Genomic DNA, 13,726 nt, shown 5'->3' on the forward strand with positions numbered 1-13,726 from the left:
GAGAAAGAGAGCGACAGAAACAAATGCGGAAAGAAAGAAAGAGAACAGTGTGATAAGCGGCAGAGAGGATGGTATTACTGGGGTAAACAGACAGACAATTGAAGGGGACAGGTTAAACACCGAGGCATGCACTTACATTTAGTCATTTAGCAGACGCTCTTATCCAGAGCGACTTGCAGTAAGTACAGGCAGATTCCCCCGAGGCAAGTAGGGTGAAGCGTCTTGCCCAAGGACACAGCGTAATTTGGCACGGCCGGGAATCGACCCGGCAACCTTCTGATTACCAGCCCGATTCCCTGACCGCTCCAGCCACCTGACTTCCTGACTTACACACACGTATGGCTGCTCAAGGCATACAGAAATAGACACACCCAAACTAAACCCACGAAAGTACAAGATTGAGAATGCCCATCTACAATGACAGAGGAATATGTATGAGACGTTGGCAGTGCAATTGGCATAAAAGCAGCATAAATAGGCCGGCAGCCTCTATCGGGCAGATAAAAACACGGAACACGCCGGCAGACAGGCCACACTCCCAGACACCAGAGCCCTAACTTCGAAACATCACAGGAACACAGTTCTGTCAGTAAACACAGTTCAGCTGGGAAATTCCAATAAAACGGCTTTGATCAGCGAACACCAGCAAGGCACCTCACAAGTTCTTTCTTTCTTTCAAGTGGATCCTCTGACAAAAACACCAAGCTCACTTTCACAAGTTCAAACTGGTCTTTCCATCCCTTCGATTCTCATTCTCTTCCATTCTCATCTATACCCTCACAAACACCCCCCCAAATAGGGCCCCATCCTCCACATGGACACACACACACACGTACCTGTGACGGTGATGACCATGGGAGCCACCAGGGGCCTGTTGTTGTCCAGCTTGCGGCTGAGGCGGATCTCTCCGCTGGTGTGATTGAGCAGCAGCAGGTGCAGCTCGTTGCCCCGGTCGATGGTGTAGTAGAGGCGGTCCGTCACGTCCGGGTCGTGGGCCGGCACTCGTCCGATCACCCCGCTGGGGAAGCTGTTGGACCGGTTGGACACGAAGTTGTTGAAGATGATCTGGAAGTCCTGGAGCTGTGGGCGGTTGTCGTTCTGGTCCACCAAACGGATCCGTATGGTGGCACGGCTCACCAGCGGAGCCGAGGTGGCCTGGACCACGATGACGTACTCGGACCGCACCTCGTAATCCAAGTCGATGAGCGAGGTGAGTTCCCCGGAGAAGATGTCCATCTGGAAGATCTCCGGGATGTTCCCCTCCACGATCTGGTACATGATCTGGGCGTTGGCGCCTTCGTCCGGGTCCGTGGCGGTGATCTGGGCCACCACGGAGCCCACCGCGCTGTTCTCCTTCACCAGGACCTCAAAGTCGTCCGCCGGGAACACGGGGGCGTTGTCGTTCACGTCCAGCACCGTCACCTGGATGTGGACCGGGGTGCGTTGCGGCGGGATGCCGCGGTCGACGGCGTATGCCGTCAGCTCGTAAAACGGGACGCTTTCCCGGTCTAGGCGGCGCACGGTGCGGACGATTCCGGAAGTGGGCTCGATGGTGAAGTCGCCGTCGCCGTCCTCGCCATTCTGGAAGGTGTACTGGACGCGCCCGTTGGCGTGCGCATCCCGGTCGGTGGCGGAGATCTGGAGCACGCTGGTGAAGGGCGGGGCGTCCTCGGTGACTGTGCCCTGGTAGCGCGGGCTGAGGAACTGGGGCGCGTTGTCGTTGACGTCGTTGACGTTGACCTCCACGTAGGTGGTGTCGGACTTCTGCGGGATGCCGTTGTCCCGGGCGGTGATGGCGAGCGTGTAGGTCATCTGGTCCTCGTAGTCCAGCTCGGCCTGCAGCGTGATGGCGCCGTTCGAAGGGTCGATGCGGAACTGCGGGATATTATCTTCCAGGAAGTAGGTGATGCGAGCGTTTTCGCCCACGTCGTCGTCGGTGGCGCTGATCACCACCACGGTGCTGCCGGGGGGCTTGTCCTCGTTCACGCTCACCGAGTAGTGGGCGCTCTGGAACACGGGCCGGTGGGTGTTGGCGTCTGTGATGTTGACGTGCACCTGGCAGGTGTCGTGGAGAGTTCGGTCCGAGGCGGTGACCGTGAGGACGTAGCGCCGCTCCTGCTTGTAGTCCAGCGGCAGCGCCAGAGACAGAAGCCCCGACCCTCCGGCGGTGCTGATGGCAAACCGGTTCCGGGTGTTCCCCCCTGTGATCTGATAGGTCACGGCGCTGTTGACGTCGCGGTCGACGGCCGTCACGCTGACTACGCTGGTGCCGACCACCGCGTCCTCGTTCAGCCGGACGAAGTACTCCCTCTGCAGGAACTCTGGACGGTTGTCGTTCACGTCCATCACCGTGATGGTGACGCTCGCCGTGGCGGAGAGAGGGGGCACTCCGTAGTCGCGCGCCTCCACGCCGAAGAAGTAGTGCTCCACCGACTCGCGGTCGAGGGCGGAGCTGACGGTCACCCAGCCGGTTGCGGGGTTAATGACGAAGGGCGTATCGGGGCTGGTGCCGGTGAGGCGGTACTCCAGCCTGGCGTTGTCGGCCGAGTCGGTGTCAATGGCCTGGATGTGCAGGATGGACGAGCCCACGGGGGCGCTCTCCAGCACCGACGCCTGGAACGGCGTGGACACAAAGATGGGCGGGTTGTCGTTGACGTCCGTCACCTGCACGCTGACGATGCCCGTGTTGTTGGAGAGCGGCGGGCGCCCGTTGTCCTGCGCCCTCACCCGCAGCGTGTACTCCCGCTCCGCCTCAAAGTCCAGCGGCGCCACCACCTGGATCTCCCCCGTCACGCTGTCGATGGAGAACTGGCCGCGGCTGTTGCCGCTGATGATGTTGTAGTGGACGGCGGCGTTGCTGTCCTTGTCCAGGTCTGTGGCGCTAACGCGCAGGATCTCCGTGTGAGGCCGCACGTCCTCCCTGACCGCCACCACGTAGCGCTTCTCGCTGAACTGGGGGACGTTGTCGTTCTCATCCAGAACCGTGATGAAGACTTTCACCGTGGCAGAGCGCGGCCCTGGCTCCTTGCCCTGGTCGCTGGCCTCCACCTGCAGCGTGTAGCGCTCGTTGGACTCCCGGTCGACGGCGCCGCGAGTGGTGATCAGCCCCGAGCGAGGGTCGATCTCAAAGGCGGCGCGGGCGGCCGCCACTGTGTCTCCGATGAAGCGGTAGCGGATGTTGGCGTTGGACGGGGCGTCTAGGTCAGTGGCCCGCAGCTGGAGGATGGGATAGCCCTCCTCCACGTTCTCCCGGATGGTCTCCCGGTACTCCGTCTGCTCGAAGACGGGCGAGTGATCGTTGCGGTCGGCCACGGTGATCGCCACCATGGTGGTTCCGGACAGGCGTGGCGACCCGTGGTCTGTTGCCGTGACTCGGAAGTAGTGCAGGTCCATGTGCTCTCGATCCAACACCTGTGAGGTGGTGATGAGGCCCGTGTCAGGGTCGATGTGGAAGTAGTCGGTGGAGCGGCTGTTCATAAGGGGGGCCATGCTGTAGCTGACCCTGCCTGGGTCTCCTGGGTCTGGGTCCTGGGCAGACATGGCCATGACCGAGGAGCCTGAAGGCTGGTTCTCAGGCACCTGCACCTGGTAGTTGTACTGGGAGAAGTGGGGGTGTCTGTTGGCCGCACGGCGAGATCTACCGGAGGTTGCTATGGTCTCCTTCCTTTCATCCTGTATGTCATCCCCCACCACTAACAGCTTCTCCAGACTCCCTCCTCCTCTTTTCTCTGCCTGTGTGATGCTGGCCCCCTCCTGACCTGGGCCTCCCTGTGTCTCTTCCCTGGCATCTGGCTGACTGGTTGCTGGCTTTGTGATTCTCACCCTCTCCCACTCCCCCTCTTCCTCCCTCCTCGCTGCCTCTCTGTCCTCTCTCTCCCCTTCCCCCACCTGTAATTCACCTCCCCCCGCAGATCCCCCCTCAGCCTCGACCCCCATATGCCTCTCCTCTCCTGGCTGACTGACACCTTTGGGTTGTAATGACACTCGTTTACCGGATTTTAATTGCGAGCGTGTGCCCCCCCGGACAGCGGTTAAGCTGCCGCCAGAGCTCCTGTCAGCGGCCTCAGTGTGTAGCAAGTCTTCCGGGACCGACCCCCGCCGTGTCTGCGTACTCTGTCCACTCCGGTCTGCTGACGCCTGTCTAATGTCGGAATCATTACTTCCGTTCTTGATTTGAATATGTTCCTCTTTGTTCTTTTCTTCCTCGTTGTTGTTATTCTGGTTCTGGTTATAATTTCTGACTGTGTTGATGTTGAATTCAGTTTTAGGGAAGTTTGGTTGGAAGGACCAACTTAGCGATTCGGTTTCTTTACCCTGGGAATTGTGGTTTAAGGTGGGAGCTGTTGAATGTGCGCGTGGTGCTGATATCATGAGCTTCGAACGGGCAGTGTCGTGTGGGCGAGCCGGTGAGTGAGAAAATGAGTCACCGTACCGTTTTGTCAAGTTGAGCTCAACGGGGAACGAGCGGAGGTTTACGGTAAAGCGATCGCCGTGAGTAAGATCAGATTGAATTGTAGTTGCATCTCGGGCCGCGGCTGAACGAGTATGAGCTAAAGAGATGACTGGCGTGACGAGCGCTGACTCACTGGCGGAGTCAGGCTGAGAGATGGAGTTTGTGACTGAAGCTTCTGCAGCCTGTGTGTCCATGAAAGGGAACACGCCGTCTGAAGCTACTGTCTTTTCATAGGTGGTTCCGATGGCTCGAAAAAACGGCGTATTTGTGAAAGAAGAAGATTGGTAGTGGAGATTGCGCGCTGGTATGTCCCCCCTGGGACCTATAAAGTTGACTGCATGTTCTCCTTCAGTTCTCTTCTGCCATAAATCGAAACATGCTGGGCCTGGGAGAGACCCCCACACCGGCTCATTTCGCACTCCCCGCGTTTGAATGCTCTCCTTTCGGGTTTCCAGCAGTGGTACTCTCCCTGGAGTAGGAGCTGGGTCCTCGGGGTTGGTCGTGGTGAGAGTGTCCAAATCCTCATTCGAATCCGTTGTTGATGTAACACGTGTGCTGCTTTGTGCCTCTAGCCTTTCTCCTCTCCTCCTTTTCTCCACATTCACGCCAATGGAGCTGGCGCAGAGCCTGTCTCGAGTGTGCCTGCTAGGGCAACATGTGAGCTCCATGGAACCGTCAGTAATCCCGGATGGCGAGAAACATCTGGCCGAGTTGCCTGCTGCCTCTCGGGATAGATGGCAGGGGCAGGGCCGCTGTCCTCCCCTCCTCCCTAGGCTCAACGTAACGATAGTCAGAGAACGATTACAGCCGTGGCTGGTGGGGTCGATAACATTGTGACTGCCAAAATGAGAACAATTACCCTTCCTGTTCTCCCTGCCTATAACGCTGGTACACAAAGCGTTACGGCCCATACAAGGATGAGAATAGACCGGTGGCACAGATCCATGTAGCCCCTCCTTATCCGATATAGGTAGGCTCGGCTGCTGGTGTGGCCTTGTGTACCTTTCGGGAGCCCCTTTCACTTCCCAAGTCATCCCCCATATCTCGCTTTGAGGTTCCCGGTGCTGGTCGCGCACAAAGACTGCCCCGGTATCAGGTTGGCCAAGGCGAGCGAACAGTAGCATGGGTGGTGACCACGCACACATTCTAGTCCTTTGTACAGGTCGTTTTTTATCATCTTGAACCGGGGAGCAGAAAGCAGGTAAAACAACGCCCTTCCTCTTTCCGCCAGTGCTCCTACCTGGGTGGGGAACACCGTCTCCGTTCCGTACCCCGGTGACTGATCCTTTTGCCTCCCGTTTTTCCTTGCACAAGGGGTGATAATAGTCTCCGTGAGCTCCGCGCAAGGTAAAAAGGCTTCTTGCCGGGCATTCTGGTAACGTCCACCTGGGGTGGAGATCCGAACCGCCGCTCGCCAAGACCCCAGATTGCCCCGTCTGGCTCGGTCTGACGGCGTCTCCGGCGGCAGGGTAGGAGCCCGGGGTCCAGCGGCAGGGCCCCGGTATCTTCCCCGGGATAACAGCGAACAAAGGGCTGAGGAGCAGGTGGAGAACAAGCGGCGAAAGCAGGCTAGAACCCTGTAGCAATGCAGCCATTAGTCTGGTAAGATCCTTTCTCTCCCCCTTTCTCCCTCTCACCCCTCTCTTTCTCTGTCTATCTCTATCTTTGAGTGTATCTCTCACTCTCTCTCACTACCGTCGCCGGCTAGGTAGCCAGCTCCACCGGCACCGCCCGACACCTTCCCCCGTGCTCCCCCGTCTCTCCGTGGGCCCGGAAAGTTCGCATTTACTGACTGTGTTCGGTGAAGCTCGAGCTGGCGGCGTCAGGGGTGCAGCAGCATCTCTCCCGTTCATTCACATCCAACATGGCTCTCCCGTTAGACCCGGTGGTACTATCCAGCCTCGCGCTACACTCTCCAAGCCACCCCTCCCCCTCGTTCTTCTCTCTCTCCCTCCGCCTCTCCTAGTCACACACTCACTCTCTCTCCCCCTCAGCCTCTCCCAGTCACACACACGCTCGCTCTCCCTCCGCTCACAGTGAAAGGACAGAATGGTTTATTCCAGCGCGCAAGGCTGTTAGTCTACACCACCCGCAGCCGCCATGGCCACAACTGGAATAAAAGAAGGACGGATGGATGGAAAGAAGGAAGGAATTAGGGTGACTTAAATGTCTTTACAAAGAAATGATCAGAGATGGCATTGCAAGGCTTGGAAGACAGCAGAAAACCACACCTATCGCAGAATTAGAACATTTTACTACCCTTACACAATCTCGCTACCAGTATTTTTAAGTGCGAAACCGACCTGTATTTTCCTATACCATTCACAATAACCATTTACTATCAGGCAACAGCTTATAATGACACATGTGAGGCTGCCTCTTTGTGGGTGACGTCATGCTCCATCTCCACGTCGATGAGTGCTCCTAATCATTTCCTCCACCAACAGGCATTCCCTCCTGTTGTCACCTCCCGCTCCCCTCTCCTGCCACCTATTCCCATCCCATTCTCTCAAGTCAAAACTAATTTACATGGACGACTGAGCAGGTATATTTCCTGTTGGCCTACTTACTGAGTAAAATGCCAGTTGTTGGTCTGTTCATGCATTTTTTCCCTCAAATTCAATCATACGATTTGCTTTGCTGTTCACTTCTAATACACATAGAAATTAAATCCCCATATTGAGCTCGGCTGAGGAAGGCGTGTCTGGCAGTTTCCCCTACATCATTGGACTCGCTGCTGTGGCACAAAATAGATCTGCTCGGAAAAGCAATCTGTGCTTCCTCAGTCTGGCTGTGGCCGGCACGCTTGGAGCAGATCCATGCATGTTGAAAAATTCATGCTTCTCAAATAGTGTTCGCACAACAAAACCAAAAAAATCCGAACCCTCCGTGACGAAGCACGCCCCGTCCTCAATAGCTGCGGGCGGTGTCAGTGTGGGCGTGAGGGTCAGTTGAGGAGATTCTAAGCGAGGGTCAGCCGGCCTTGTATTGCAACTATTGCGGCTGTTAAGTGTTACAGTCTAGGCTGGATGTGAAATGTGGGTTAGCCGCCCTATGTGATTAGCAAGATGTGTGTCGACACATCTAAGCCGTCTACTGGACCAAGTAGACTGCCTGACAGACTACATGGAGAGAAATGGGCTTGGAACACATAGCCAATGTAGAGCATGAACACTTCAAGATGACATCAAACTTTTGCATCAGGACATGAATAACGAATACACCCCCTGTCAGCTCAGATCAGTACAACTTTCTTTGACCGATTGCGAATTCAGTGGAGGCCATGCGGGACACGGGGAGTGAGTGACAGCAGAGTGGCAGCAGAGCCTCTCCAGATATGTATAATGTATCAGTCGGCAAGTCGAGCTTATGAACATCAAATACATCTGTCTGCGCCGCCCTATCCAGGCGGAGGCGTGCGAGCCTGTTGAACACGATGAGGAACAGTCAGACCAGAGACGGCCCAAGACGGCTTTTGCATGCAGGGTCTGTAATCCCTTAGCCGGCCAATTTGTTAATGAAGGACTGCCACACCCTGAATACCCTGTGTTTTAAGTATCAGGTCTGTACTCATACAACAACAGGAGAGGCGAGGGTTTGCTTTTGACAGAGTGCGATATACGGGCTACACAGCAGGTCAGCACCATGGACAGCGATCGACGCTGCTTCAAATCGCTGATGTGGATTTGGGACTTTCTCGATAACACACACAAAAAATTGTCTGTAGGCTATAGGCTATGTATTTTTGGCTTTCATTTTACGTGTAGCCTCGAAAATGCAGTTTGACACCACTGCGCTTTAAATGCCTAAGTCAGTGCCGCCGGGCCCAAATTTGGCTTCGGCTACAGTGTTGTTTCTCGGCTGGTTGCCTGGCCGGTTCCTGGTTGGCTGGCTGGTTCGCTGGTCGGCTTTCTGGTTGGATGGCTCTTGGCTCCTCTCCACGCACTGGTGGATCAATAACCGCTGACTCCTCGCGGGAGTCTCCTCCGCCGCGCGGGGCCTGTGCTATTCAGCGCTGGGGGTTACCATGGGAACAGCGAGAGTGGGGGGGTTACAGGGAGCCTGTGGTGGATTATAAACCCCGCCAAGGGGTTGAGTGTGCGGGGTGCTTGGGGGAGGGGGGGAGGGGAGGGTCAGGGTCGGGGGTGCACGGGTTTTTTTTAGATTTCCAGTCACATCGTCTATAATTGCCTGCCTCCGGCGCCTCTCTCCTCGCCTGACCGACACTTGTGCCACAGGGTCCTTCAGACCTCTCCACCTACCGCCCATAATGCGAGACCAGCGGCAGGTGGTCGCTGGCCGCAGCGCATCTGGTGAAAGTGGAAATGATGCGACAGTAATGCATATTCAAAAGAGGTGTGACTGGGGGAGGAAGACGAGGGTAGGTGGAGGGGGGGGGGGGGGGGGGCCTTGGGAGAGCATGCAGACGGATGAAATGTCTAATGGTGTATATTTTGCCAGCCAATTGCCTGTTGTTATCAAAAAATCTTCAATTTATAGTGAGAGTGAGGATGAAAGCGAAAGAGGGAGAGCGCGAGAGAGAGAGGGGCAGCCAGTCATGCTACTCAAACGGATAGTCAACACCCCCCCCCCCCAACCTCTCGGTACAAGTGACGATGGCATATGGCGGCAGCTGCGTGGCGTGTGCGGGGTGTTCGTGTGAGTGAATCCTTCACAGCTTGATGTGAGCAACGGTGTGCGCGAATAACGAGCCTCACCTCACGGTGTCGAGCGCCGTCCACTGAGCAGTCTCGTAAAGCAGGCTTCGGCTTTTTCTGTAACTTTTTACACATACATTGTCAACATTTGTGAGGGCATATGAAGGTTTTCTCTGTTCTAACTCTCTCTCTCTTTGTGTCAGTGTGTGTGTGGGGGTTTGTGTGTGTGTGCACCCTCTGGCCCCTAATTGTCTAGACTATAGAGGCCCTTTAACCAAAAAGAAAGATGATGTCACTACTCACTAATTATTCTAGGAGATTAAGCCATTGGGCCAGAGGCTGTGTGTATGTGTGTGTGTGTGATTCTTATCTGGCAGTCAGTTTATTAGATTTTAGCCCGGGCCTAGACCTTGCATGACCAATTTGATTTCTACATTACTGATGTGCTAATCCAGCGTGCACAAAACATTCAGCCATGTTGTTTGCACATTAGGGCGCTTGTGTCGACAAAGATACAAATCAGACCTAGTGACAATATCTTAATAGGATGCAGGAGTTAGTGTAAAACATAGATTCATGGATACACATGCATGACCACATCCATAGGCATGCAGAGGCCCATGCACCGGCGTGACACACACACGTACTTACATTCAGGTCAGAGAGTTTTGTTTATGAGTGGGCGAGAGAGACAGAGGAAGGATCGAGTGGGGGAGAGAGAGAGAAAGGAACCAGATAAATAAACAGAGCGAACGAGAGAGAGATTGGAAGAGAGAGCTCAGTGTGGACCAAAAGTGAACCAATGTGTTCCAGGACGCTTTGGTTTGGAGTGTGCCAAAGAGTGACAGATTGAGTCATGATGGTGTGTACGTGTGTGTGTGTGTGTGTGTGTGTGTGTAGGAGATTGTGAGTGTTCAGTTGGGTGGGGGGGATGGAGGGGTGGGGGAATTTATAGGCCAGCTGTGTGTTGTCTCTTAGTCAGCCAGTGACCCAAATCACTGAATAAAGAGAGAGGAGAGAGAAGAGAGGGAGAGTGATACAGAGCAACAGAGGTGAGGGGGGGGGGGTAAAAACGAAAGAGAGAGAGCAGAACAGCGCCCGAAAAGAAAGAAAAGAGAGAGGGGTGGGGGGGGAGGGGAGAGAGCTGACATTTACAAAAGGAGCAAGGAGAGAATGAAATGCGGCACAGATATAAATATCAGCCATTGTTATTGGCTAACGTTCCCTGAGCAAACCCTTTTACAACGCAGCCCAGTCCCCCTAGAGCCTGCGGCCCAGCACCATGTCACAGCTACATCCTCCTGCAACCATTAGTCCAATAAACATCACTCCCACCACTACAGTACATCCCCAACACTGTCTATTAAATGATACGATCGCGTCAGGAAGTGAGGATGAGCCCTGACAGGAAGGGACGCGCGCCGACGCGGCCTAGGGGCCCGACAGAGGGCCCCCGAGGGGGTCTGGAGACGAACACTGTGGGGCGCTGGACGGGTTTGAAATCTCCAGTCTGTGCGGGACGACCCTCGACGAGATCCCCCGGAAGCCAGCCAGATCTGTGGAGGCGGAGAAACGCGGAGCTGGATGGGTCGGGATGGATGGACTGACGGAGGCACGGACGAAGGGGAAGGCCGGGCGGAAGTGGGACGGAGGTGTGGACGACACGGGACGGACCGACAGTCTGGAGTCTGAAGGAGCAGGCATCCGTCTCCCCCCGCTAATTGGCGTCGGCGACAGCTCGGCTTCGGAGCGTGTGAGCGGATCGGCGTGCGGGGAGGAGGGCTTTGCCGACAGCTCCGTGGGGGATGGATCAGAGCCCCGGAGCTGGTACCAGCGCCCCCCGCTGGGGGGTGGAGGGTTGGGGGGTGGAGGGTTGGGGGGCAGGGGGTGTGGGGGGCAGGGGGGATTCCAGCGGTTTCACCCCTGCTTGCTGGAAGTGCATTTTCTCGACTCAGGGCTGTGACGGAGAGGAGGCATACTGAGGGGGAGCTGGACAGCTGGACGTAGTGGCCGGGCTCTGCTACCTCTGTTTCACTCTCTTTGTTATTCCCCCACCCCCCCCTCCGTTGCTCTGGGGCCCTCTGACATCACGGCCCCCGAGGTGAGGCCTGGTCAGATAACTGGAAAGTCTTCACCCGGTCAATAGGACAGGATAAGGGAGAAGGGCATGCAAAGGCACACCACAAACACATACAGCACATACATGTACACAGCAAATTAGAATCAAATACCAGGCTAGAGATCCATTCTCATCATTAACACTCCCGGTGTGAAATTCACACTGACAAATTTGCCGTTTATACACAGACACACACATACACACACACACACACACACACATACAGACATACAAGATAAAGCAAAGACAGAAATGCATAGAGAGAGAGAGAGTGGAAAAGGGAGGAGAGAGAGAGATGGAGGGAGAGAGAAACAGAGAGAGAGACAGAGAGAGTGAGAGAGAGAGAGAGAGAGAGAGAGAGAGAGAGAGAGTGAGAGAGAGAGAGCGAGAGAGAGAGAGAGAGGGAACGGGAGAAAGAGAGAAGAACAAAGAGGCATGGAGAGAAAGCAAGAGAGCCGAGAGAGAGACAGAAAGAGATCTGGCGAGAGATAGAGAGGGAGACAGGGAGCAGGAGAGAAAGATAGATAACACAGAAGGAGAGAGACAGAGAGGGAAAGACCGGGTGACAGAGACAGAGTTAGGTAGTGGAGAGGGAGAGAGGGAGGGGGGGAGGGAGGGAGGGGGGAGGAAGGAGGGTCTGGGTGACAGCTGTTGCATGAGGAGTTTATCTGATTAAATCTGTCCATCTCCGGACCCCACCCCACCCCGTCTCCTCTCCCCCAGATGGCCTCCTCTGCCCTACACACACACACACACACACACACACACACACCCACACAAGCACACACATGAACACACACCCACATATGAAAACACACACACACTCACACATACATACCCACACATACACCCACAAACACTTATTTTAAGCACACCACTGAACCCTGTAGAGCCAAAATGATTCAGTACAAACTAGCAAATAAAAGGTTTCATTATATTCAAACCACACCCCGTGTGCTTGGAAAGGGGACCAGCGAAGCTAACACAACCTCATTCATTGGCATGCGTAGAGACGAGGCCCGTCTAATATTCCACTGTTATCTCCTCTCTGCCTCTGGTGACAGTGTGACTCATCACAACAGAGGAACAGACAGGAGGCTGGCCGACATGCTGGATGTGAACATCAGACCTGTGTAATGGAGATGTCGTTCGTGTATTGTGCTCCTCAAAGAGGAAGTCTTTCCCTCCCTCTCTCTGTCTCTGTCACTCTCTCTTTGCCTCCCCCAATCTCACTTGGCGTCATCTGTGGCTTGGTGAAACCCTACCATTATCAGCCATAGTCATGCACTTAAATACACATCAATATCTTTAGTCCTCCCTCCCTCTACTCTTTTCCTTCCCTGCCCTCTCTTACTACCTACCCCTTTCACTGTTGCTCCTCTCTCTCTCTCTCTGTCTCTCTCACCCTCTCTCACTCACACATCTACAAAGAATCCCTCTATTCTCTTGGGCATCCCTGACCTCATTCATCTCTCATCTTGTTTCCCCCTCTCTGCACTTGTTCAAGACAAGAGATTTGCTCACAGCCATTCCCTCGCTCCCTCCCTCCATCCCATCCCCCGTGTTTCAGAACCAGTACACTTTCATGTCCACATCCCCTTTTCTCCCTCTCCTCCCTCTATTGTCTCTGTCCAAGGCGAGCCTGAGGGGATGATTGACAGGCGGGCGGGGGTTTGAGGCAGAGCCGGATCTGATTGGAGGGTGAAAAGCAAACCGAGGTGCGCCGCTGGCTGGTTGGCTGTCAGGTGGGAGAAATCTGTTGGAGGACTCCCACCATGTGGCCATGAAGGTGTACTGCAACGTTGAAGTTGTCAAGGCTCAAATTCTGGGTTAGAGTTTTTCTGCTTGTTGGTTGGTGTGGGGACACTGGACTTTAAGAAGACTGCGAGAAAGCCGGCCTTGTTCTACTGTCCTGAACAAAACGGAGCAACATCGGCTGCATAATTGTGAAGGGAGGCAGTGAACTCCTTCCTCACCCTATGAACCTTCTGCCACCCAGCCCAGACCCCCGGAGTGTGTGTGTGTGCACGCGCTGAACAGAGCTGTGTTTGTGTGAGGACCAAAGTACACTGAGGGAGTGTGCGGTGGAGAGTGGAGGACAGCGTGTGAGGAGACGCACTGTGTGAGTGTGTGTGTGTAGGAGATGTGTGTGTGTGTGTGGGGGGGGGGACAGGGGGCTGGAGGGCAGATGCATCAGTCCATGATTGAAGGCCTCACCGAGGCCAGCTGTTCCTGCATCAGGGCCAGGGGGTCAAGAGGACAGACGGAGGGGTAATCACCGCTCTGCCCGACGGTCCACGGTAGATGACCAAAGCATTGTACAGCAGTGCAGTGGGACTGGGAAACAGTCAGATGTGGAGATGTGGAGTCAGATGGCTGAGCGGTGAGGGAGTCGGGCTAGTAATCGGAAGGTCGCGGATCGATTCCCCGCCCCGCCAAAATGACGTTGTGTCCTTGGGCAAGGCACTTCACCCTACTTGCTTCGGGGGAATGTCC

The 13,726-nt window shown here is 55.2% G+C and overlaps 1 protein-coding gene across 1 annotated transcript; it reads right to left on the reverse strand.

Moving 5' to 3' along the window:
* Positions 1–836: 836 nt before the first annotated feature.
* On the reverse strand, positions 837–6,048 carry celsr3 (cadherin, EGF LAG seven-pass G-type receptor 3; the record flags this gene model as incomplete). The annotated part of the gene is made up of 2 exons (XM_047016891.1): positions 5,456–6,048; positions 837–3,781 (listed from the first exon to the last, which is right to left on the reverse strand). Coding segments are annotated over exons 1-2 (3,538 nt in total), but the record flags the coding sequence as incomplete, so codon positions are not given.
* Between the last annotated feature and the right edge of the window lie 7,678 nt (positions 6,049–13,726).

The sequence above is a fragment of the Hypomesus transpacificus genome, unplaced genomic scaffold (genome assembly GCF_021917145.1).
Source record: "Hypomesus transpacificus isolate Combined female unplaced genomic scaffold, fHypTra1 scaffold_426, whole genome shotgun sequence".
Classification (NCBI taxonomy): domain Eukaryota; kingdom Metazoa; phylum Chordata; class Actinopteri; order Osmeriformes; family Osmeridae; genus Hypomesus; species Hypomesus transpacificus.